The sequence below is a fragment of the Varroa destructor genome, unplaced genomic scaffold (assembly GCF_002443255.2).
Source record: "Varroa destructor unplaced genomic scaffold, Vdes_3.0 BEIS01000004.1, whole genome shotgun sequence".
In the NCBI taxonomy this organism is placed as follows: Eukaryota; Metazoa; Arthropoda; class Arachnida; order Mesostigmata; family Varroidae; genus Varroa; species Varroa destructor.
The window spans coordinates 10,102,925-10,130,287 of NW_019211457.1; the positions used below are offsets into that span (position 1 = coordinate 10,102,925).

General features: G+C 40.5%; 1 protein-coding gene across 3 annotated transcripts; it reads left to right on the forward strand.

Annotated features, from left to right (window-relative positions):
• The first annotated feature begins 299 nt into the window (after positions 1 to 299).
• Positions 300 to 27,363, forward strand: LOC147755826 (uncharacterized). Of its 3 annotated transcripts, none has more exons than XM_086986823.1 (4): positions 300 to 903; positions 19,027 to 19,311; positions 25,026 to 25,073; positions 26,489 to 27,363. In XM_086986823.1, exons 2-4 carry the CDS (start codon positions 19,167 to 19,169, stop codon positions 26,521 to 26,523), a joined length of 228 nt encoding a protein of 75 aa, XP_086842949.1. In that variant the 5' UTR covers positions 300 to 903; positions 19,027 to 19,166; the 3' UTR covers positions 26,524 to 27,363. The 3 variants fall into 3 exon arrangements, with proteins under 3 accessions (XP_086842949.1, XP_086842947.1, XP_086842948.1); XM_086986822.1 differs by lacking the exons at positions 300 to 903; positions 19,027 to 19,311 and adding exons at positions 21,118 to 21,251; positions 22,412 to 23,189; XM_086986821.1 differs by lacking the exons at positions 300 to 903; positions 19,027 to 19,311 and adding an exon at positions 19,322 to 21,251.

Sequence of the window (27,363 nt, forward strand, 5' to 3'; positions counted from 1 at the left end):
CTTGCACCAGCTGTCATATCGCAGCACATTGATGATTTATACATAAGACATACGTATGTGTATGTAGATTAATCTATACAGGTCCGTACAGCAGAAATAAATTTAATTTGCCACACGTTCGTCTTGGAGTGTCAGTGTTTTTTGGTGTAACGCTAGTCTATTCGCGATGTCTGTCGGCGGCTGGAGCAGACCGAATACTTTACATCGGAGACTCTCTATCCCTCATTTTTACTATTTTGCTCGATAATTACAGTAACGTTATTGCCAACAGCTTGCAGCCGGCCGTTATACTTTATAGACAGCTCCTTCCTATTGAACGTCTCGGCCTATCCTCCTCTCCGCCTTTATGAGAAGTTACTGCAGAGTGCCCACTCGTCCACTCCTTAAACTCGTTCACCGAGGAGTCAGATGATGCCAAAAACAGCACCCATGACGGACTCTCGCTTGATCCCGCTCAGTAACGACTTGCCAACGCCCTCTCCAGCTACACAGTTTGTCGGCAAGCTGCTAAATGCGAGGTATGACACACTCTACGTCCGTAGCGGCTTACGGATTGAGTTAACCAGCGTTTCTCCGGCGTGCGTAGAATTCTGCTAGACATTATCGTTTCCCCTATGGATCTGCTTCTCTCGCTGGAACACTGATTCGCGCTTACCGTAATTGTCCGATAATGACGTCCATAAATGTCGTCGTCTCATTTATAAACCTATTTGTAACAAACGCAATTTCCAGTCCAGCTAGAGCTGTGGCTGTCGAAATCTGAAATGCACAGCGTGTTTCTCCATGTGATCCAGTTGTAACTTGCAGTTCACAGTGTGTTTGCGATACCGTTTACCTTAGTTAACTGGACTAAACGCGCTGCTTGAAGACAGGAAAACGAGACAAATTAAGCGGTTGATGCAGGTAGAGTTGCGATTTATGTTCGAAGGGATCGTTGCCATCAGTTCTTCCCCTACTTGGTTGTTCTTATGGGGGGCATTTCGTCTGTGGAGTTACCCCAGCTCAAGTGGATCCATGCCAAGTGGAAGCTAGCATTAACTTTTACGAAGCTGTATCTTTTTGTCAATGATCAATAACTTCAATCAATAACTTCATTAGAAAACGATACCTGATCTAATATTGTATTCTGATACAGGCTGGTTAGCGTGATTGTTGTTTTAGTGTTAAATATAAATCGTACTGGTCGCGATAATGTGACTCAGGCTAGGCAGCGTTAATGGAGGCAAATTACTTTCCTTAGAGTTTCTTACATAGGGGCTGTGTACGGCTTTATGGGGTCCAGAGGTAATGCTAAGTTTGTTCTCAGGTGATCTAGTAAGGTCTCGTAGGGTAGGACTAATCTATAATAACTATAATAGCGTAACCGGTTTTGATGCATCTGGAGACCATATTGCATAGTTTCAAATCCATACAGATACCCTTGCATTTATGCGTGTATTATAAAAGGAAATCCTTATCGCTAGCCAATAATTATACAATTCTCTCGGTGCCAAGGGAAAGGTGACCGTATAGTTATTCTGCTAGCTAATATCCAAATATTCATTTAATTATAATATCGGCCAATCTCAGCATGCTCAATTGCGCACACTACTGAGTGTGTATATGTGCAGCTTTCGTATGTGTACAACTGCTGAGCCCAACGTTGTCTCGAAAAAAAAAGCTACATATGCACACATTTAGATCAACTACTATAACGGGTTCGAACAAACACTGAATTAGTAAAGTGGAAAACGCTACAGGTACAACTCTTCGATGCAACCGGCTTAAATAAATGGGGCGTTCGTCAGCGTAATATGGTGAGCGGACAAGTTAAGGGTGTTCTTTGGGTGGTTTGAAACGCTGAAGTAACGTCCTCTGTACGATATTGCTGTCGAGCTTTCCAGAGTGATCTAAATAATAGTTATTTTGGCCACGTGCTGCTCTAGCGCTCCCGGCCGCGGTAACGGTTCGTACGACTTGTAGTACGATCGCGGATCAGCACTGCAGGAAACCGAGTCTGAATTGAGGTTCCTATTGTTATTAGGTGCATATGTCCAAAATCAGAGTAGCGGTGGGTTTTTCCTCCTGTGCGATAGATAGATAGATAGATAGATATGTGCGAAATTGACAAACGCTGTAGCTAATCACATAGGCCAAAGCTTATTAGCACCTATCTCGAAGCATATCTGTAATACGAAAAGCTACGCGGCGTAAAAGTGCTTTCGGGTACATCGGTCACATCAAACACTTCGTTGAACATGGACATAAATTAAAATTTCGTTCTTAACCGATGTAAAAGGAAGAGCTAAGACTGTCATGTACCTATGATAGGCAAGAACTAGTGTCATCTGATGATTCTCAAGTAAAAAGAAGAAAATGGCTTCAGTTGAAGGATCAAATCCGAAACGCGATTGACTAGACCTAGCCGAAAGCAAAATGACGCGTACAATAATCATTTCCGCGTTTGCTTCGGTCCCAGCATTGCTATGGGTGATTCTGAAATGTAAAATGTCTACGCTAGTAGCCTCTTTCTACCGCTTTGCTACATTATGAAGGTCCTGAGAGCATCAGCCTGTGAAAATTAATGATAATGTATGTAATTCAAACTACACAAACGAGTAAATTCTCGGCACGGGGCGAAATTATTTCCCAAAACTTAAACAACAACCCGCATATAAGCAAAGCGACTTCGATGACATTTTGTTCTGGGCAATCATAGAGAAAAGTGTATAATACCCATCGTATTATTATAGAATTAAACTTCATTGTTCTAACATATATCAACACAGTGGATGAATTTTTTTTGTCGGCAATTTATCTGTCCTTATCACCCGGTCGTGACCTTCTTTATATATATATATATATATATATATATATATATAACTATTAAAAGAAGTAAAGCTGGCAGAGGCTAGGTGCTTAGTCTTTGGCGGTTTAGTAAGAATATTGGCATTTGATACGCTGATTTACGAGTCCCCTTGAACCCTGCTCTGAAGACTGTGGTTTCATAATGGGCTGAATGGGTTCACAGAGTGAGGATTTCGATTTTCATCAATAGACTTCACGGAAAGCAGACTCGCACCGAGCTCGAAAATAATTTCAATGGTTTTTATTCGTTTCACGGCATTACAGCAATCTGATGAAAAATGTGCAATAATAATGATATGAACAGCTTGATTGATCTCTTGGTTTTCTCGCCTATTTTACTTTTAACTCATAAAGTGATTGAAGACGGTGTCGATCAAGTCTCGACCATAAAACCCTTCGCTAGTTACTTACTTTGTACCAGTCGTCTTCATCACTTCCTTAGGAAAAGTTATACCACAACTTAGCACATTTTCACGAGTACACATCGTTACCTACAATAACTACTTTAACCGTGTATCACAGTAAGCAGTTTTCGTGCACAGGTTTACCGACGGGTTTGTTTTGCAATCACGGCCGGACGACGTGCCGTTATGCTAACGAGCCTAAATGCGTTAGAGAAAAGTACCTGTCTACAATAAAGTTAGCATCCAACAACGACCTACTTGGTCACTAGGGGTAGTAGCTAAGTGACCTTACGGTGATACTATGCGAGCTGTTAGATTAACGCGCACTCGACCGAGTTTAGGTACTGTTCACGACCTACGCTACATATATTAATTGCATGGCATTGCACGAAGAGATGGAGAGATATCTCTATCAAAATGAACGATTTCGGCACGCCATTGATACCCCATGTTTTAGTGACAACAGCGCACATTACTATGATTTCCATGGACAGCATTGGGGTCGCCACGCCGCCTCAGGCTGGCAGTATGACATCTGGTGATCTGAGTAATGAGCCGGCCCGTCCGATTTGATAAGGTTTGCGCGTGCGTGCATGGGATGTTTTTTCATCATGTTGTTGTCATCAGTATTACGTGCGTCATTATCGAAGAACCGTAAATGGAAAAAAGGGAGATAAACAGGACGACGACGGTAACGAAATAGCAAACACGTATTATGCTGTGTACATTTTCGCTAGCAACGGCACCTCAGCCAGTTCATCGAACAACAATGACGACTCCATCCTGGATGATGAGCTATCCTAGGAACGCCATACCTGAACAGAGCAAGGCCTTAGCTTTTGCTGCCGATCGGCGACGCGACGCAGCATGGCGCAACTGTCTGTCAAGTTATAACTGTCTTTCCGTAAATTTCTCTCCAGCGGAAAATTTTACTAGGCCTGATTGCAGGGAAACAGGCACATACAGAGCCCAGTTATAAGGAATCAGTTTCATCCGAAAACAAAAGTAGGGCAGCAATGGCCTGGCGGGGCCCACTCGCCTATCGGGCGCCACAAACCGTTTTCGTACAGGCTTCACTCGAGTGCTCTGTTTACGGTAACGCAAACAAAAGAAACGGCAGAACGGCGGCAAGAAGGCCTGGTTACTAGTCTAGCCGCCTGGCAGTCTCTCCGGCTACCGCGGACCAGACGCGACAGAATAGGGCTGGAAAGGGTATGTCCTAAGGAAAGACGAACGTACACAAGTCACTACCGCCACCATAACCTAGCAATCTAAAACGAGCGATCTCGTCTGGGAAGAGCGCATCGGCATGGAATGATAAGTACAAAATTACGGTAACGGAGTCGAAAGAAAAACCTTATATTTCGTCACCACTAAATAGCACCCCGTTGATATTGACCACTTCGATAGAACAACCCAATTAACATACTATTTAATATCGTCGTTTAGCGCTTATGGGTTGCGTGGACGATACTGTACCTGCAAGCCTCATAATGGTCCCTGACTGTGTCTGGGTCGAATTATCATCTATGAGCAACATAGCTGTAAATATTATGATGTAATATTATTACTATTTGTATAATATGTACACAATTTATCAATGCAACCTTTTTTCTAGATAAAAAAAAATTTATACGGCGAAGCTGGCCAAATGTACATACTCATGTATCGTCCTGTGGGCACATAGCTGTCACCATAACACAGCTAAATATGTGCGGGAAACCTTCAAAGGGTAACTTGAAAATATGTAGCAGGCAGAATTAACTTAGGCATTGAAAACAACATTTTTAGATTCAACGTACTAATTGAATGACAAACGGCAACGAAGTTAAAATTAGAGTTTACATGTTGGCCTCATCAAGATTGATCACATAAGTTTAGATACCATGATGGTTAATAAAGTGCCTTTTATTTATTTTTTTTTTATTGGAATACAACAAAATAGCATAGAAACGGATAAGTTTTCCAGCAACGCGAGCTGGGAGTCCTGCAGTCGGGCACAGATTGCTTAAGCTTATGCATAACATTACTGTCAATGTCGGGGATGAGTTTCCATGGACACAGCCTAATAAACACTTTTGCAGGTTTCTTAGGCGTTTATTGCTACAGCGATGTGTAAACTGTTATAGTAGTCATAGATCATCATCAATATACGGGGAAAAATTTCGTCGTAAGAAAGTAATGAAAAGGCTGGGTCAATTTTGGGTTAATCGGTTGATTTTGGATGCAGGTGGTGCAGATCGCCTTAAGATATACAAATTTTTCGTGAATAAATGATCCCGTTTTCTTATTCTTGGTCAAGGCGCTGATGTAGATGATTGTAATAGTTGCACGTATCTGTCTTCTTAATTAAGTTAAATTCTATCGCAATCTTAACGAAACAATAGTTTCATTACGTTTACATTAAAGCATCACCAGCCAATCATTGATTTTTCCTCTTGTACATCCATTAAATACACAGGGTAAAGACGTAATTTTTTACATATTTGTTTGTATCACTGACGATATAATTGTATAAACACGTGTGACATTTACTAATCTGCAGATAGTTTTTTCCTTAATATCAGAACGTTCAACTTCAAAGCTTTCTTCTTGCGCATTTATCCATGTTTAATTGTACGAAGCTGTGACGTACGCACAATTCACAGCGTTAACCTCTTTAGATAGTAGGAACGACTGTAAACTTCACTAACTGGGTCTAGCATCTTTTTAACATTACAGCATTCTACCGATGTATGCACTTTTTGGGACCTTAAAATATCGTTCAGGGTAAGAGCACATCTTTGTCATTATATTTTCAAAGGTCCTTGATTTAATGGAGGATTAATCGTTTCTCCTGATCAGCGTTATGTTTATCGGCCTGTGGTACCGGCGCAGATGGTACTTAGCCGAGTAACTTCACCTCGATATAGAAACCGTCTGATATATATATAGCCATACGAATACTGAATAACGCGACAAGCGGGCAATATTTCGATTTCAGATAAACACATAATTGTAATGGGTCAACGAAATGATACCACCTTTCCAAAATTTTCCACTATTCCTCAGTTGGATTAAACCGGTTTGACCTGACAATCAAAGCCTGCCTTTCTCTAACAAATGTTCTGCTCACATCAGAGCGACACATTCAGGTGACGTACAGCGCGAATGCCAGGATAAACAAACCCCTGGGGTCAGTTGATTCTTAACGTATCACAGTATCTCCTACTCTGCTTCTGCGAGTCTAATAAGTTAATATATGACCATGTATAACATAACCTGTAGAATCTCCGCACAATTAGCTGGCCTAGATTTCGATAGATAACAACTAGAAGATTGATAGTCTTGTAGAGGAAGGTTGAGCCTCTTAGTAATACCTGCAACGGCTGTAGAATCATGGCGCAAAAAGGTAATGATATCAAATGGAACCAATGAATGGCGAGTGAATATTTCCAGGCATAACGGGGATCGGACTACTTGGCCTTCGATAGAAAGTGATTTCCAGCTCGATCTAAACCCGTTCTTCCTTTTAGCCAATCTTATTCGGGCTAGCCCACGCAGAACTCGTACGAAGGAGGTAAACACGGTTTGCAAGCAAATCGTGAATAGGAAGACATTAACCATGTTTAAAGTTTGCGGACAGCCGCACTGGGCTAGTATTACATAGACAGACAGCCACGCGCGTATGTTCAACTAAACGAACAGTTTCCCGTTACGACGACGTCTGCCTCGCATAAGCTCAGTGAGTCATAAGGCATAACAAGGGTTGCGCGGAGTTATCGGCTCAATGTCTGTTGAGCAACGAGAAAGATAACGAATTTTTGATCCCCATTCAAGGGGGGGCGGTGGCGAGGCTATGAGAAGGAAGGGGTAACTTGGCTATAAATTAATGAAATTGTATATATTTGGTGATGCCGAAACAGCTGTTTTAGTTTTGAGCGTCGTTCAGCCGTCGTATGTCGATGGCGTAGACGCAAGCACATTTAACCGGTGTATTATAATTGATCAAAGTGGAAAAATAATATTGACAAGAAAGAATCCTTTTTTACACTCTTAAACAGCTATTATCCTTATGTCAGACTGGCAGTCGACCATACCTTAGTTGAAATAACGTTCGATAACTAAACGAACGTAAAGTGTTGAAGTCGGTGCGAGGAAACGCACAGAACTGCCCTCTATGATGATTAAATAAGAGGAAGCTTTTACGAAAATAATACGGTTGGAAGCGCGTCCATTTTGATTTCGATATATAAGAGAAATTTGTTTTCGTTGCCCAAAAGAAGTTCGTCAGCTTTTATATATTGAAAACCAGTAATAGCTACTTAGGAATAATGTCGGGAACGGCATGTCTACACAAGATTGCAGTAGCCATCTTATGACCGAACTGTTGTTTATCGCAGTAGAGCATCGACGACGGAGCCATTGACAACTTCTGCCTGTGCGCGATATTCCTATCACGTCCATTGCCGCCAGCCCTGCGCCGTGTCCTATTTCAATTCGCTAGCGGTGTCACCAATACGCTTTTATAAAAACGAAGCCTATTTCTTCACGGAATGTGCAAGAGTATGAAACTTCCGAACTCATTTAATGAACCTTTTAACTATTTAGGCCATGTTATCGCCCGGTCAGCGTCGACGATATTTAGTCTTCGCCGTTATCAGGGTTCGCGTACTATGCATGCGTCTATCATCCGCAAGGCAAAAATCCCAACGGGATAGGAGTACGGGATGAAATGATTCTTTTTTTTGCGTAATCTGCTTGTCTTGTAGATCCCGCATGTTGGACCTAAGCTCATTTATATTTCTGTGTTGAATAAATGGTGACCATTTTGATCGGTCTCCGATAGCACACGAACGAGTTCGAAGTGCTGTGGGATCCGGTAACTGTCCTAATTTCGACTTGTACTATACTCGTCACTAGGTCATGAAAGGAATTATGGATACGGTCTTAACTAATTAGCTGCTATTTACTAAGAACATATATTTGGACGCTTAATTGAGAATAACGTAAAATACCGATTTCTACGATGGGACGTTTCGATTAATGCTGCATACATGGATATTGAGCAAACATTTCTTCCTCTGCCGGTCAGTTTTTAGAAGTAGAGCTTACGAATCTATCAACGCACAAAGCACGTCAAAACATCTCCGTTCGTCTCGGTTCTCGTAGAGAACATGGTGATCGATACGATGATGATCCTTTCAGATCTATGGAGAACTCTGTTATGATGGATCTGTTAAGCTACGTTATTTCCGATGAACGTAACGCTGTTTCGCCTGATAGTGCTCAATGTGTTTATAGCTTGTTATTATATTGTCGGGTGGTAATTATACTGTCGTTCTATAATTACTTGTTGTAGTGCAAAATTCGGTCTAGGGAGACCTCGACAGGGAGGTAACTGTTTTACATCGTAGTCTGCTAAAATAATAGGCCGCTGGCTCAATTCAATATAATTCGATAAATCGCAGTCACTACACAGTTCATTCCGATCGCTGATGGCACGCCAGTGCTTCGAAAAAAAGAAAAAAACTATTGTTTACGTTGAGATATTACGGGTTGATGGTGTTCCATTTCGCCTTTGGGCTTTGCATAATTATAATATTACATAGTGGAGCTAGGCGGTAATCGTGTCACCGCGATGCGCAATTGAAATTACAATATAAAACTTTTCTTATTATATTATGGAACGACGATGGTAGCGACGGCTAATTCCGTTAGGTCATTGATATATGGGGCCGCTGTTGTTTCTTTTTGCTATACTAGAGTGCTATTCGCCTTTTATGAAAAGCTCGATAAGAAACAGCCGACTCTGGTGTTCTAGCTGATCATTACGTTTCTATGAAAATATGAAATTTCTACGAAAAATAATACCGGCAACGTTGTGGGAGGCGTGTCTGTCAATATTAGTTTCGAGATCTCCTTGTTCGGTAGTTATGACGATGACAATGGTTTTAATGAAACATATCAGGGCTTGTGGGGCCGGACAGGGCTTTTCGCTGCTGTAACAAATAAAAGCTTATTTTTTGAAAATTACTTTTTTCGAATCGTAGGAACAGTTTAATTTTCCTTCTCCTTTCGCTCCGAGAAAGTAGTTCCCTCTGACTCCCTGATCAGCGTATGGTGGCAGAGCAGTGACCCGTGTCGAAACAATGTCATTATTTTCGGTTGACGAAACTAATGGACGGTGAGCTGAATTAGATGCTGTTTGCGTGTTTACTGGCTCTAAACCGCCTCCTTCTTGAAACACATAGATTTGGCCGGATCACAAGCACGGATTCGGGCACAAGCGTTTCAAGCTGCGTTCAGGCTTTCCAAGTTATTAACGAACAGCGAATTCGTATAATTAGCTTGATACAATAGACTTTTACGAGTAACAGTGGGGCAGACGAAATATTCCGTTACTACTAGGCCTTAGGGACGCAATAGTTAAACCTCGAATGCGTCACCGGCCGAAAGGCTATTTGATATACGTACATTTTAGATCATGGTTAATTTCTATTTTTCTATATAGTAAATTTCCATCTACTCAATTGATAAAACTAAATGGATATTTTTTCGTCAGCTTTTAAGGCTTTGGGGATATTGCAGGGACTTGCTGTATATAAATTCGTTGAAAGATGTAGCTGTCTACCTCTATGCTTTCATATCATGTGGGAAGACATCTTTCCAAACGGTGATCGGCTTATATGATTACAGTTTAGCTGGGTACTGACGACTGATCTGATCAATAAGATTGCTTGATAGATCCGTCAAAATAAAGCACATAGCCGTAATAAGTCGTCGTGTGTGAATTACAACAATAAAGTTTTGATTAAAAACTATTCATAGGTTATTATGCGGCCATCCACATTTTGTCCAACTTTTTCGCAGTTATATTGTGTAACATAAGTTACCAGACAAACGACTTGAAAAAAATTCACTATGCCTCGCCTTGTGTAGTCATAATAATAATTATTATAGTGTCACCCACGGATTAAAAGGTTCGCTCCTTAGTGCAGAAGTTGCAACGGGCGGATATAAATTTTCTCTGAAATCGTTTTTCTATTTTCTGTGAATCGATTCACTTTCAACACTCGCTATGAGCATGACCCAGTAATGAGGTCTCAAATTGAAGTGCAAAACGGGAACCGAAGCTCGATTGTTGTCGGAGGGCGTCTGCACTGTTGTCTGCGCTGCAGTAAAAAGCTGTTATTGCTCTTCCATTTTGCTCTCCACCAAGAAATGCATCCGAAAAATTCTCTAAGGCGTACACGGAGTGAAATACACCGAAGTTTCAATACACCGACGTTTACTTTTGTTGTGTCTATTGTGCGCCTTTCTCTTCAGACATGTTACTCCGTCATAGCTGATGCCTATTTTTAGGTTCCACCATCTGGGTTAGAGATTGTTTTTTTTTTTTTTTTTTTTTTTTCGTCTGTATCAATCTGCTCACTGACAAAAGCAGGCATATAGTGCTCGTGCTTATAGCTAGTATTCGTTTCGGCAAGTCAAAGAATGTTCATAACTTTTATCATTAGAACGCATTCGTTCCAAATGCAAAATGAAAAAAATCCTCTAAAAATCTATTAAAAGCCAATTGCCAACGTCAACCACCAAGCCTTAAACAGCTTCCATTTTCTAGTGCGATTCTCATTATTCTGAGCTTCTTATACCTCGCTGCTTACCTGTAATTAGCTGAATAATAAAGTAAATTCTATTTTGTGCCCGTGATAAAAAAAAACTGCCTATATAAGGGAACTCCGTTTCAGCATAGTATGGGGTCCTCTTCGTATAAAGGACATGCTGCCCAGATTGCCCGTTCACTGGACATTATGAACGCATTTTCTGGTCCTAACGACTAAACTCGTGTTTGAGATGCTCTTCATGCAAACACGTTGCCCTAGCAGGAGTTTCTTGCAGCCTTATTTGCAGCAGAAACACTTAGATTCTAAGCTTCCACGCAAACTTCTTACAAAAAACACCTCAATATTTCACAATGGCTCCCCCGTTTATCTCTTATAGGGCCGCACCTAGATACGGCACCTGATCAATACGCATTTGGCAAAAAGCACAGAATAAGTTTGTAACCTTCAATTCGACACGATTTATGCTATCCAAAACCGGTTACTTCTAGTTTTATCCTCATCTCTTGCGTTGCTTCTGTTCTATTTGTCAGAAATGTAAACTCGAATTAGACCAAAGAACACATATGCACCTGTCAAATGCTCGGTGGTTCGCGAGTCTCACATGGGTTGCCCTCTTTGCGTTGGTTTGCTCGGATGAGGGAACTTCTTAGACACTCAAGAATATCAAGTTGACAATATTGTGCTCATGGGTAAGTTGTTGTTAATGGTGCTCCCGGAAAGCACTGCAGGCAAGAAACTCGACTGTCATGAGGAAGTAGACGGCTATAAATAGGAAACGAAGTATATGTTGTTTTTTTTGTGCCTTAAAATAGAGTAACCTTCCGAGGCGAAGGTACGAAGGGGCAAGCAGAATAGTGATGGCATTTTCAATTTTGGCGATTGTCGTAACTATAGCTCTTCTTTCCAGGACTTAAACACTTGTAAAGATTAAATAGAAGAAATTAAACCAGAAACAAAATCATCTGTTCGTGAAAACGAAGTATGAAGTTTTTCAAAACCCGCTCATACTGCTTTCTAAAGTTGAGGAATTTATCGAACACTTGTATTCTATTACCGTAAGGCTCGAGGCCTATTAAGTTGTTCTTCAATTCAAAGGTTATTCAATTGTATCTATCGTGTGATATGTCGAAGAGTGCTGTGGGGCTATGGGCTGGTCCAAAAAATGTATTTTGTGGGTATTGAACTCTGCGAAGAAGACATTGCATGTTTCTCCGTAAAACTGTTTGGAAACTTGAAATTGTACTGTCGTAATTGCTTTCATGTACACGCACTATCCTGTCATCTCTGACATCGGCATCCATCGTACCTCAGATAAGCCCTTCTTCAGGTAAATCTGCGCAGGCCGCGTATATGGTTTGGATTTTTTAAAAATCAGGTGAATAAAAATTTCCATATCTTGGCTGTTACAAAGCATCTCGTTTAAACGAAGTTGTGAAGAACTTTATTAACGTTATGCTCTAAGAACGTTTTACATGCGCTCGACGTGTGTTGCAAAATTGAAAACCGAAGATAAATCAATGCAAGATTCGTAGGCTGGAAGGAAGGTCAACAGCGCCATATCTATTGAAGCATCTGCGTTGTGGTGCCTAACCGATATTTCGGATGAGTTCAAGCAGAATCTCGTATCATTTTCAGGGACAGTAAATATACAGTAAATTGAGCAATATAGCATCTAATGAAATTTTGTTTTATTCTATCTAAATTTCAATTTTATGCGCTCATGCACATCATTGTCGAGATGCCTTCAGAGGACACCTATTTTAGAGACCGACTTACCTGAAGAACATTTGTGATTAAAACTGTTGGCTTCAAAAGCCTTCAACTCCGTTTAAGGCTTTGTGAAACCTTCGGTACAGCCTATTAAGAAATAAAGAGAGGGCCAGTCAGAGCCTCCTTTCTAACAGGTTTCAGTTAGTTGAACTATTTTTGTCATCGTCTGCTGCTCGTTGACCGAACGCGGAAATTTTACAGGCAATACATGTACTTTAAACGAACGCCAGCATTACACACAGGTATCCTGAACGATATTTCACCAAACGCACCATAGCAGGCTTATTATTTCGGTACGGGCTACCAGCATGGTGTCCTACATTCATGGTGCTCTCACTTGTCTGACTATGCCATCGACAGGATTCGGAAATAATATAAAATTCTTAATTAGGATAAAACGTCCATTTTGATGATGCAAAGTTCAGCCGACGCTTTTAGTTAACTTAGGATTGCGCGCTTTATACTTATTAGTATTATTTTAATGACGTCCCGACTTTACCTTCACCCGGCATCGAAGACGAAACATATTCAACTGCAGTAACTTTCCAGGTAGGTGCGTATATGAACTGTGTAAGATCTCTTAGAAGAAATGATTTCAGCTGAAATTGAGATGGAAAAAAAACGTTGTCTTGATTTCACTGTGCCTCATAGGGTGACACCTGGTGACTTCACAACATCGCTCCCCCTTTGTATGTCGAGTTCTTTTTTGTATCTCCTAAAATTTTAAATACTTCAGACGGATACGCAGCACTAGTCATTATACCTTAGTATTCAATTTGGATCAGTTTCCATTCCGACACAATTAGTAAGACCTTAACATTATCCAGTAATCGGTACGACAGAAGAGCAGGACCCAGGAATCCACGCAGCCTCCTTAACTCAACCCCCTGCGCGTGTTGAGTGTCCGACGCGGCTGTTGAAGTCAAACACCCTACATAAGTACCGAAGCAAATATATATCTGTTTTCCAATCGTCCAGCCTGGCTTGAAACGGCCTACAAGTCCGCCCTTTCATCGAATACTTGCGATACGATGTAATAGACGTAGATATTTGCGCTACCTGTTCTGCGTCAGTAATCAATTTGCAGAGAATAGTGTGTTAATGTAAAATAACGATATTCAGGTACAGCTAGGACAAATATTCCTTGGTAACTCGAGTTCCTTTTAAATATTGGACTGAACAGGTATAGGGTTAACACAGTAAAAAGCCGATCTTACAAAATTGCCACACTCATAAGCTGAGCGTTTAAGACCGGTGTTCCGTCAATTGCCGTTTGGCTAGAGAGTACAGTGTCGTGCTTTCATTGCCCAGCGAGCTCATAACTTGGGTCGCGAAAAGTGAAACCTCTGCAAAGTTTATAAGTGGGCTGGAACAACGTGCAAACTTATCAGTGGACAAGCGCCCCCGTTCCTATTCATATTATTGTTCAGCTTGCCGTTATTCAGTGCAATCTAATTAGAGGAACCAACTTAAGAAGTGGCAGTCGAATGACAATCTATCAAACGCCGCCCGACTACAACCGTGAATTCGGTGACATTAAAAAAATACCAACTTATCTAAGAGGTGCCGGTCCTTGTTGTTCCAACCCCCATGTAAGAGGCGCTGTAATAACAGGAGACAAATCTAATCAAATACTCCTCTTTTCTGCACATTGAAAAGAGTGCTAAGGATCGACTGCAGTGCAGACTTTTCTTTATGTGTTCCTGATGTCGGTGGAACGCGATACGCCTTGGCTAGCATTATGTTCTTGCCGCGGTGCAAATCAGGTTAGGTCACCGTGTGGGCGACTAGGAACCAGGAGAGAGCGCACATTGGTGGCCATGAAAATGTTTACATTCAGAGACATGTCACCCACTGCCGCTACGTACTTCACTATAGAGCTTGTCATTTCCACTGGGTCAAAGAGATGACATTGTCCAAATAGCGCTTGAGCTAGTCAGTCCCACTTATTTAATGAAATATTGCTTGGTTTGCACTTAATTGAATTGCTCGACTTTTCTAATATTCACTATAGAGCCATATGAGATGTGTTGAACGTATCAATTCCTACCAATTTGCCCTAACTAAGGTGTTGTATTTTCGAAATTATTCTTGTCTTCAACCTTAGAATCGATGTTTGGTGAAATGCGTGAACTCATATTTGATTTCAAATCGACCCGTCGATCTATAGAAATTGTTAGTTTGCGAGAATTGTTGGTTTATTTTGTTGGGTCCCACCCGTGTAGTGCTTGCTGTACATGGATATCCTGCCCATCCAGCAGTTTACCGAAAGGACGCGCAACAGGACGTCTGAGAGATGGTTAGACTATTGAATACCATATTTTGACAAGAAAAAAAGCTTGCACGAAGGCCAACAGCTTACCTAAGCAGAGGTAGAAATGAATGTAGCATGTTTTACGTCAAGTTGCACCTAGTTTGTAACTGTAGTGTGCATTGCTTCAACAATATATTTATTTATCTCCGCTTATGACCGAACGAAGCTTTGTACGTAGTCATAAAGAAGCAATGTTTTCGTGCGGCGTCTATAAATGAAAGCTGTCATATTACCGAGAAGAGCTCAACGATCTAATCAATCAATCAAAAAGGTCCGCATCTGCGTGTCGGCGCTATATAGTCGGACACACCTGGTACTATTACGGCCGAAGGTGCGATGAATCGACTATAGAGTATTCAATTTCCCAGCCAACTCCACGATTAGATGCACTTAAGAATAACTAACTACACACCGTTACCAGGCAAGCAGGCGTTACACGATCTCTCCTTAAACTGCTTTTCTTTGCTGGTGGGGCATATATTTTATGAGGGCAATTTCTTTATCACTGCCTCTTAATTTGGGTGTTAAGCTGGGATAGAGTTGTACCCTATTTTATAGACGCGACTACTTTCGTTTCTCTGTCTGGGCTGTCCTTGCCCCTGCTGTTCGAATATCTGATTAACGGAGGCATTTTCGCGCATCCTTGTTATCGGTACGTATGTGTGAGTGTCATTGGACTTTGTTGAATTAGTCTGCTGAATTTTGTCTACGTTGACAAGCAAGTTTCTAATTGTAGAAATAATGTCCCTAAAGCGTTAACGTATATGTCGGTGACGAGATCAACCACTGTAAGGAGCAAAAATGGCATTTGTATCATTAGCGATTAAGTCCAGTGGCAACGCCTAATAGGAAAGGTATAACTGCGACAAAAAAAAATATTGATTTTCCATCGAAGGACGCGTTTTATACAATATGTACGAAGCCAATAATATTAGTGCGAGTGGTTTATGAAATGCACGTAAGACGTATTCATTGAACAGGTTCTATAATAGAATTGTTCGGATGCTGTCTCGGCAGCATCGTCCTGCTCCAAGCTGCGCTATGAACTCACACAACGGAAAACGTTGCGGAATTTTAAAAAAAAAAAACATCCGAAATCAAAACGCAGTCTGGTAGATTACACTATGGGTGTCCATGTGCTTGGGAACGGATAGACGCAGCGTCTCATTGGCACTGACCCGTTCCGCGTGAAGCAAATGTACGCGCGCTTTGTTTCACAGTTTATTGGATTGTTACATGATTCAGAGACTATGGTATAGCATCCCATTACGCAGTGCCTATTCGCCAGCCGCGGGCAATCGCGAGAATATTGCTCTACGAGAGATAGCAGTGGCAGTGGGCCCCAGGGGCTTTATAAAACTGATTGCCTTCTTGAAGCATTCGTTGACTGGTTTCAGCTACCCTTGCCGCTCACGCAGTAGACCCCCTACTGTCAAGAGATCTCTCCGTCTGGGTTGACTGCCAGCAATTGTGATAGATAATATAAAACTTAAGATGGCTTATTAAAAAAGGTGACCGTTTAATAAGCTCTATATACGTGAAGCTGAAATTTATCTAAGCTTGAAAATTTCGAAAAAATACAAATTTTTTGAGTGCGAAATGCAATAGTTTGGTAATTTTTAATTAATTTAAATTTTAAAAAATATTTATCAAATTAAATGTGAAATTTATGTTTTTCTTTTCTCTTGTTAAAAATAAAACCCCAAGTATCAGTTCAGAGACAACAAAGAATATTCATTATAGGCCTACACTTTTTGGATTTGACGTTTACGAATTCAGTTTACGACAGCTAATTTTCTTCGCATTGGTGGATCGTGGTGTTTTCTGTTCAATTTCAGGCCATACATATCTAAATATAGCAATAGGATACTATTATTACAAATGATTATCGAAAGCAGACATTTTGTATCTATAAACATTATAGAAACATAATAGATATTTATAATATTTACTTTTTATCATCGATAGCGCTGCCTACGATCTTAAGTGAATATGAGTTCGTATATACAAACCATTTTAAAGTATTCTCCAAAACTATTTTACTAATGACCCTAATAAAAATTTGAGGAAAATGACCTGTTTGCACAATTATCTGAGAAACGATTAAGCATTTGTAAAATAATAGAAAAAGCCGCTTAGTTGTTTGACCTTTACACAATAGGCGCCTATTTTGACTGGCAAACTTAAATCAAGTAAGTAAAATTAATTTTTCATGTTCTCTGATGTATATGGTCACTTTGTCAGGGAACGGTTCAGATTTTCTAAAAAATATTCATACCTACATACGCCCGACCTATTTTGTTTTTCGATATTTACATGAAAGTTTTTATTTCATATTAATAAATTGTAAACAAAAATTGTTGTTAGAATAAAAAGTTAAAATTATTTTCACTTTGAGTTAGCAGAACAGCCGCGCAGTGGTATGAGGTCAATGGTAGCATAGTGGCAACTTAACAGAAATAGGAAAGCGTAGTATCTGACACACGACAATAGAGAATCGGTTAGAGGACCAGAGCACAGCTAGAATATATAGAAAATATCTCAGTGAAGCGAGTACTAAGCTAAGTAATGGTATTACACGGAAACATAAATACGAAGTAAGGCCGTAAGTGGCCTGAAACGGGGTGATAGCGCAGCGTAAGGGGAAAACTGAAACAGGACAACGTGGACCATTTTAACAGGCTAGCGCCGCAACGTGATAGAGCTACTTCAATGTAAAGCGAAGGCCTGAACTTCAACAGGCCTTCGCTTTACATTGAAACTATTAAAAGACCGTTGCTACATAATGTCTGCTGCACATATGGTTATGTGTGGGAAAGGCATGAATAGGGAAATAGACCTAGGTGTTAAATGAAGAGAATGGGGTTGGACGTAGGTGGCATTTACTAACCTTAATTGTACAGGCCAAGTGGCAGCATCTGCTCGGTGGTGACGTTTCAAGATTTAAACGGAGCATATTGAGTCACTTAATGCTCGAGTTGTCCAAACTGCGTTTAGATCAGCAGTCTACGACAAAGTTACCTCTTCTTTTTCAACAAACGGACTCTGTTCAAGCCCGAAACCTATTTTTTGTTTACGGTGCACCTATTTATTTTCTAGAGGTGTCTCACCTTGCCTTGCATATATGTGGAAGCCAATATTATAATATCTCCCGTACACGTTATTTATTGTAACTTAGACGGATAAGGAAACAGATAGTGCTTCCGTTGGGTCATTTTATAGCCCCTGTCCCCGGCGTGAATATCCCCTACGGGAGTTACATTGCCAGTATAATTTGGTTTCTTATCTTTATTTAACTCCTTCTGCCGACTAGTGTGCTATAAGTAGTGGCTGGCCCCATCTGTCACGATCACACTGAATGTTAATTGTCTGCGGCAGTAGGCACAAACGTCCCGACATTTTCATCGCGCATTTATCGTAAACGTCTAACACCGGCCTAGCTCTTCGAGCCCATGCTTCTGCTGTAACGCGAGAATAGCGATAATGCCCGCAAGGTCACAGGATCAGCGAATGTTTCTTAGACTACATGCTTCGCTACTTGGTGCCATTGGTTCACGTATGCCTGTTTAAAGGCTGAGGACTCCCCGGCCACACGTTAGGGTAGGCAATGGTTCTACCTACTAACTTCTCTCCCCTTAGGGAAGGCTGAACTTCTTTAACCTCTTGGTAGCAGTTCGGCCCGATTCTGTAAGTAATGGTCTCGCGCCCCAGCTGTGACCAGCACAGCAGCCTCGGGCTCGCGTAACCAACTAGCTGACGAGTGTCTGTTCCACGTCCGACAACGCCAAGAGATTACAAACGAAAGGAATGTATGAGCCACGACGCGTACGCAAGACCTTAAGAAGAAAGTGTATATCAGTAGACATGCGATAGACTGTATTGCGTGTAGATGTGTACGTGTGTGTAGAAAAGAAAAGTCAACCACTATATACCACAAGGGTATCTAATGTTGTGCTCCCGCTCAAGTCGGTAGAAGTCTAAAGACCATGCTAAGAAGATGAGACTATACTTATGGAGATATCCTTTTTCGCCAAAGTTAAAAATCTGCTTTCTTTCTACTTCTTTTGTCGTCCATCTACTCTAGCTTCGCTCACAAGAGATTCTTGTCGCACATAAGAATGAGCACTTCTCTCCCTACCCGGTCATCACGCTACCTCGAACGGTTCGATACAACCGTAAGCGCTGAAAAGGTCATTTGGAGATCATATCAAATGCACATCAGCGATGGCTCTTGGGAGGCAACGCCGAATCTACTTGGTCAGCCGACCGTGTGCTGTTCCAATCCGTGATAAAAATGGGGGCCGTTTTGACGTCGGTGTTGCCGCTGCTGCTGCCCTCGGTGTAAAGACTATGGGTCAAGGAACAGCAGGCGAGTACATAACCAAAAAAAAAACATGTGTTTTAGGCACTTGTCATTGCGTTCGATCACATTCTAGAACTCCGTTAAGGAAAAACAATAGTCATTAGTAGTCTAGGATAAATTTTCAAAATGTATCAATACTGGCGCAGTATGGAAACATACGCTAGAGTTTCAAGGAGACGCTGAGCTTTTTCTCGTTTCTCGTTGTCTTTCGTTAATCTTAATATTTTTGTCAATAAGTTCACATCGTCTACCCACAGATCGAATTACTACATAAGGAATTTCAACAGGGTACGAAACAAAGAGATTTTAGAGTTTCGACATTAAAAAACGATAATCTTGAACGGCTGGCGTATCCTTAATCGAAGTTTCGTGTTCAGGGATACAGTGTATTCTCCATTATGTTTTTGCCTTTTCCAGCTCCGGGATTCATGTCACTATTTGAATCTGTACTCACAGAATAAATTATCAATATAGTTTGAACGGAGGCTTCCCTTCAAAATCATCAAACCTTACTTAATTTCCCATAGAATAACACTGACTGGTCGAAAAGGACAGCCAGTGTTTTTTTTCCAGTCTTATAAATCGTTTTGCTAGGCGGCAGCGGCCCAGGATGCACGATCCACTTTCAGTCTAATCAGACACTTTGCATTGTCGTCGTATGCGCTCCATTCCTCATCAACCGCTGCAGAGATGGTTTAATTTTGTTACGTCTCTGTAAAGTTTTATCGATGTATCTATTATTAAGTAAATTCTGTCGCGTCAGTTAGCATGACATACAAACATCGAGCTTCTTTTCATAGTCAGCTTTCTTCAAATGGTCTAGAACTGCTCAATGGTGGATACTTAGTTTTTTGGCGATATCGTAGCTACCCGTATTTTGTTGAAAGTTCGCAAAGTTATCATCAACTTTTTTATAATATCTTTCGCATTGAATTTTCCGGAGCAAAAGCGACAAAATCATACTTGGGATGTTTCTTGCGACAGCGCAATATGGCCGCACATCGTTCGTCCTTGTACAATAAGAAAATTGTAAAATATAACCAATTTTCATTGAAATTTCATTTTATTTCTAAATCGCTCTATCATAAGTCCGTAGTAACAATTACTAGTACATCTATTACCATTAAAGGCTTTCAAGCGATATTCAATGCCAACCCCCAGGGGAGTAAAGTGATCTGGAAGGTGGAAAAAACCGTCAATCAAAAAACCGTTAATAGTAACGATAGTAATAAATAACTAATAATAATATACACTTAATTTAAAAAAGAACATAATAAAGGTATGCCTCAAGCCTTCCTATTCTGTCTCTTGTTCAAGATATATTAATCACAAAATCGTAATTATCGTTTTCATACATTTCATTTCGTTTTTTCGTGTCACCTGTCCACTAAAAAACCAAGGCAAAAATTAGATGCATTTTATATCTTGGTGTAGTTTTCCAAGTTATTTCCCTAACTAAGCTTTAATGAAAAAATATAATTTAGGGTAATTATTAAACTAACTGGCAAATATCAGGGTCGTTCGTAAAATTCGGAAAAAGGCATACCTGTGCAACAATTACCGCGTACAGCTCCAAATACCATCTACGTTAGCCAATCGGGTTCTATTGCTGGACGACCCATATTACTCACTACTGCTCGAATCGAACTAATTACCACTACGAGAAATGAGATCGTCGGACGCTGACGTAAAGGCTGATGCTGCAACGGTATCTGGCTTTTGGAAAGCTTGGGAGCTTCGCAGAGTTACCAAACCATTTTCTATATAAGATACAAAGGACGCTCTAAGATGCAGGGGCAGCGTTCTAGGAAAGAAAAGCACCCGAAAAATAAAAAGACTAGTGGACGGCCGCAAACAAAGCTTTCCTTCATTTTGCGAGTATTCGTGCTGTATATCGGGCTGTTACTAACAAATCCGGCGGACTTTGAAATTGAAAGGCATGAATGGTAAGTTTCTGATACGTATTAGAGATACCTTCCTTTACTTTTTGTACGCATTTCTCGGTGCTTTGCCAGCTTCTGAACGGCCATATACGTACAATTCGCGTCTCCACGTGTATGTGACTTTTCGAAGTAGATTTATAGCTAAATACGGCTGCCTGCTGGTTGCCCTTTCAAGACATGGAAAGCCCTGTGATCACATAGACCCAGATCGAAACATCAAGTGGATACGAATCATCGTTTAATATTCAGTCCAAGAAATAACTAACGCATGGGGTGAGGTCCGGCGTCGTCATCAAGTAGTCAATTGCGATGCCAATAGTCCATAAGTGTCGTGAAAAGGGATAGCCGGCGTTATTTGTTATCTTTGGCAATTTCCTTAGAGTGACAGATGCTTCTGATATATCCATTAGCATCACTTTACATTCAAACCTATTCAGCACAGCCACCGAACTCGATTTCCCTTCAGGATGACGCCATTTTGTCGTCTGGTTTTTCTCCAGCGCTATTAGAATTGAAGCATGCCTCGTCCACTGCGCTTAATTAAATAGCGCGCGAAATACACCGCATGAATTTCCAGCTGAGTTAATCGACGGGCGACCAACTTATACCCAGTTTCGGCATTTCAAAAAACTTCACCATTGAACGCTGCTGTTCAAAACTGAAAATGCTTTTCTTTGTTAAACTTATATCTTTTGGAACAAACTCAGCTTGAGTTTACTAGGTTTTAGAAGATTGGATTTTACCAATTAAATTGCCTATTCTAGCAGGGCGTCATTTCAAAGCCTGTTGAATTTCTTTGTAACAACCTAATAATAAAAGAATCAAAATATACAGTGGATTATTTGTTATAAATTAGTCAAATCGTGATCTACGTCAAGGTCGCTTTTGGGGCTGTTTTCATGCAGAAGAAAATAACAAGAAGAAATAATAAACAAGGGTGCTCCCTTCTTTATTTTTAGGTTGTTTTATTGTAACATACAGCTAGTTTATATTGATCGCAAGGAGTCCTGTTTTGCAAGAGCCATATTACAGTTCCGCTGAAACTGAAAGAGATTTCGAGCTGGATTAAAATAGCTTACCTCAGAAAATCGTTTTTGTTTCGCTTTACTTGACCCTTTAAAATTTGCTCCACTCTCATTTTACGTCGCCTACCTCAACAAAAGCAACAGAGGGCAAAAGGAGGCCCGACCCGTCTGCGAGCACCCTCAACGGCCGTCGCTTCGAACTTCTTTGCTGTTGGAGAAGCTCAGAACTAATGAAATTTAGACGCAAACCCGTTCTATCTCGTCGCTACGTGTATTAACCCTGCTACGTTCGGCCTCGATCCGTTCAGCTCATCGCACTATCTGCTGTAACGGGCTTGTGCGCTCACCCCCCTTCGAGTCTATTGTTAAACTAAATGATGTCGCGCGCGCACACAAGGGAGACAAAGAGCTTGACAGTGACCAACGTGTTCGGAAATGGCTTAGCTACTAGTAGTAGTAGTAGTAGTAGTGCCGCCGTACGAGAACCACTGCTGATACTAATTGTCCATTAGAAAAGCCTCAGCTCAGAGGTAACTGCTCCAAGATGACTGGGTCACCGTAGCCCACGTCGAACAGCGAAGTGGGAGAAACGTATGCTACGAACTGAGCGTTCAAATATCACTGCTATCACATTAAGGGTTCAAGGACAGCCTCAAAAACATCAACGTATCGATAGCACACCCGACAAGATATGAACATTAGCTCGCGACAATTACTCATGGCGCCGGGGAGAACGTGGAATGGCGACGAACTAACGATTAATCGAACGTATATTGCTGGTTCTGCACAATTCCATTAGTGAAATTGAGTTAGAGCTAAGTGATGGGAAGCGCGGAGGACAGCGGACGAGGAGTTCGAGATGGAGGAACTATGTTTGCAGGAGAGTACTATGAAGGGGACAGCGCTTTCGTCCCTCGTAAGTATTTCACAAAAAAGAAGAACCGATGGTCGCTTGCACCAAAAAATCCTGACGGAAATGAAGTCGAAGACCGCGCAAAAGACTGTAGTTAGGTTAAACAACGACGAGGTAAATAGGACAGAATGAAAAGTTTTGAACCGCCATAGGTGAAGTAAAATGAATCAAGAAAATGACGAATTTAATCCAATTTTTTTTCTGGGTTACGACCATGGCGAGAGGCACATGCGTCGACATTGTAAAACATCGATCCCGGGAACTTACAAATTAAGTAGGAAACATTCGAATCAATCGTGCTTTTCAGTCGAAGTTGGGCAGATAATATGCATTTAGCCTCCCTATTAGCGCACTAAGCATTTCCATGCTGCAGGCTATATTTTTTCATTTTTTTTATGTTATCAAGTTAAAGCAGTCTACGCTACACATTATAAACTGCTTTCGAATATAATACAGATATAGGCAGGCTTCGTCTACGACAAGTGAGTCTTATCTAACGATCTGCTTTCCAGGAGATCGAAATCAAACTCTGGCTAATTAGAGGAACATTCTATTCATTCGAATATTTGTAGCGGCGTAAAACCATGGACTATCTTATTTAGTATCGACAAACGATTCACTGTACACTAAGCTTGTTGTAACTATGAGAGACGATCAGCTCATCGGCGCGAGATTATACTATACCTTAGTAGGGAATGGTATCCTTTATATTTCGAATGACAATCCTGAGTGGAAAATGGTGCAGAGAGTATCATTGGAACTAAGTGTATCATCAATTTTTTCAACATAAAAACTAAGATTTGTCAAAGAACTTCGGATTTTCTGACAGAGGCGCTATTATCATCTGCATTAAAAAGGTTCTCAGTCAGCACGGTCAGATGACTGGAAGAAATCTAAGTAAATTATTCTAATCTATGGATGTGGTTTTGAAACTACCCATCATGGGCCTGTGGTGGCGTGATTTGTTGTCTTTGACTTATGATGTCAAATGAGCTACAATAGGGCACGCTACAGTCTCCTCAACTCGACAAACTGTAAAGTTGAAAGCTGCCAGGCGATAGATATCCACCGTGCTATGATGCCGTTGTAGAGTAGTTTTCGCTACCGAAACAATTTGTATATATTTGCATTGTAATTTCTACAGTACCGTCTATACACTCCTCGTTAAATTTTGTGCGCTAATAAAATGGCCACTAATTGAGAAGTACTAGGCCGCACAGGTTCCTATACAAATGAGGGCTTTTATACGGTATTCACAGCAAAAAACTAGATAGTTATTAAAACATGCTCCGGAGGTATTTTCAGAAGATAGTGCTCGATAAAAGTCGTCAAAAAAATCAATTCTATAAAGTCTATTTGACGAGTGTTCTACGACTGTTTTTACACATCGAAACCCGAACATCATAATTGTTATGCCCAGTTCCATGTTAGAATAGCAAGTTATGTGGCTTCGTTACAAGGTTCGCTTTGCTGTTGGTAGGCGTTCGCCATCCACAGACGGTGCACAGAAAGACGCTCATCATTTAATTATCTATGAATTGATTCAACGTCAGCTTGTACATTGAATATGGTTAAATCCCGTAAGGCAGTTTATTAATGTCACATGAATTATATCATATTATATATGGGATGTATGTACGCACCCTACAGATTAACATGGAGTATGTATTGAAACAGTATTCGTAAATAACTCCGTTGGAAATGATTCCGAGGAAACTTTCCCAATTGTTTCTACTTCCATTGTATTTCTTTAGAAATAAGTTTTAACCAAAGGAAATTAAAATTTTAATAATTCAACAGGATGTGTTAGTTAACTTAATATCCGTCTTTCTATTGCAGTCTGGAGCCCAAAAAATCTGGAGTCCAAACGCCATACACAGAACAGCTGTACGATAATGCTTAATGTAACAACAATGAATAAGTATAACGTAGGGAATTTCTATATCAAACAGAAGAACGTTTTTATTATTTTGCATTATCAGAGACTACGGTGAAGATAATATCTATAGAAACCAATTACGCGCAATTGCTTTTGTTTTTTTTTCGGAATTGTACTATTGAAACGTAATATATGGTTACCAAGCACCGAAGAGGGAAAAGCTTATCTTCGCTCGATAAGAGGTTTGCACCTAGACGCAATCAGATAACATTCGAAGGACCAGCTGGCTTCGAAAAATGTACTTACATTCTACTGTTTTAACTTTAAATTAGTAGCTCTAAAGTGACTATTCAACTGCTGAATTTAGATCTAAAAATCACTATGTAATGGGAATCCGATTATCAAGTCAATCAAAATCATCAATGCGCTACCCGCTTTGAAAAGCCTATAGGTGATTTGTACAGTTTTTGTTTGATAGAAACTCGTTAAGCGTTTCACTATTTTTGGGAAAAGTCAATATAAATCGTTACACAAACGGTACATACTATATGACCGGCATGAAGAAATATGTGAAGTACAAGCGAGCGGAGCGCACCCCATCTCCACGGTAGCCTAGCAAACTGGTTGTCATCATAATTCTTCGTAAAAAGAAAAGAAAGATTTTAGGCAGTAGTAGCGTATGACACACAATGTTGAGTCCTTTCCCAAGATACTAAACGCTAATTTGTGTATCTTTGTTTATATCCAAAGTTGTCATCACTTACAGTTTCCGCCGCTTACGGACTTTTGCATCGTAACTACAAATATTGATAGTAACTGTTTTTTTTTTTTTGAAGGAAACCCTTTCAAAAATTACTTAAAGTTAGGAGATTCACGAAAACTAGACAACTTGGTGTCGCGGCAGTGTGTAATGGACAATAGACGAGTCTGGGACGACTCGCGTCACGCTTCATGTAACCGTTCTGGGACCTCAACTGTATTTTAAATATATAAGAAAAAAAATCAAAATTGATAATGAACATTTTATTGGAGAGGGGTGCATATATTGTATCATTTGGCTGAGGAAATGCAGCCTCAGCTTCGCCAGGTAATCAGGGTGGTTGTTACGAAGTGCTACCACAGTATTTTAAGAGCATGTCTACGGAAAAATTGTCATTATACAAACTCTAAAGATGCCACTAGAGAATCTATTATAGCCCATAAAGGCATATGTCCCTTAACCGATATGGTTCCAATCAAAACCGGAACTTACCATTATGAAGCTATTCTACCAATAGCTTCTAGAAAAAAAATGCGCTTCTAGCAAAGAACATATAATAGTTGCCCTTGACAGCTGCATTTGTGTTAAGAAAGGCTGCGTTTCTTAGGGCCCAAAGCTGATCAACAGATCCGGTATTGATTAATCTCGCCATTTGGGTTTCAGTGGATCCTCGGCCCACGTTTGGCATACGCTGGTAGTTCGAGTCGGCTTACGCCAGCAACGACTTGTAAACAGAGTCAACTTCTCGATTTTTTTCCGACTTTTTTAATTAAATGTTATATGACAGATGTATAACATGCGAAATAACAACTTGCTGAAAATGAACTAATATCACCTGTTCTACAGCGTGGTTGGGTTTTATGCTAACGCGTTGTTGTCAATGGTCTCGTTAGCTCCAGATGTTTACCGGATCAGCTATTGATTCTAACGACAGTTCCACGTCAGAGAACGCTATGGCGGTCCTTTCTTTCTTAGTAGTAGAATGTATTTCATAGACGTGTAACGAAAAACTTAAATTGTAAGCATTGTACACTTTGTTTCTATCTCATTTCCATTTGTACCAGCAAAACTTGTAACCAATAACGTTGCCGCGAGTGACTTCCTTATGGCCTATCTGTTAAATGGCCGCTGTAACGGTCTGCGTCAATTCGCTACTCACTATATATGTGAACTTCCATCTACCGCTAGAATAAGCTTCTAATTAGTCGCTTTTCGGTACATGGCCTAAAAACCATTAATAGCCAAATCTACACATGTTACTATAATGCCACCGTGGCAGTCGCACTTACTTCAGTAGTCGAGCATGAATCGCACCGATAAATTCGTTATTTTGTTAGAAAAAAAATAGAGATGGTCCGCTAATTAATAAGACAATTGTAATGTCACGTAAATGAAGTACAGCATTGTTTTAAATGGAGCCTAAAAAATCAGAAAGAACGATACATAATAATAGCAATCTAATGTCTACAACCGCATGTTCTATTGATTAACAGATAGGGAAAAATAAATTGAAGCCATTATGCGTCTGGATAATTGTA

Bases quoted from the DNA above. Each gene is read 5' to 3' on its own strand.
- LOC147755826 (XM_086986821.1), top strand. From the start codon at position 21,094: ATGCAGGGGCAGCGTTCTAGGAAAGAAAAGCACCCGAAAAATAAAAAG. The intron at 21,252-25,025 runs GTAAGTTTCTGA...TTTCTATTGCAG, and splicing joins GAAATTGAAAGGCATGAATG to TCTGGAGCCCAAAAAATCTG. The intron at 25,074-26,488 runs GTACGATAATGC...TTTGGGTTTCAG, and splicing joins ACGCCATACACAGAACAGCT to TGGATCCTCGGCCCACGTTT.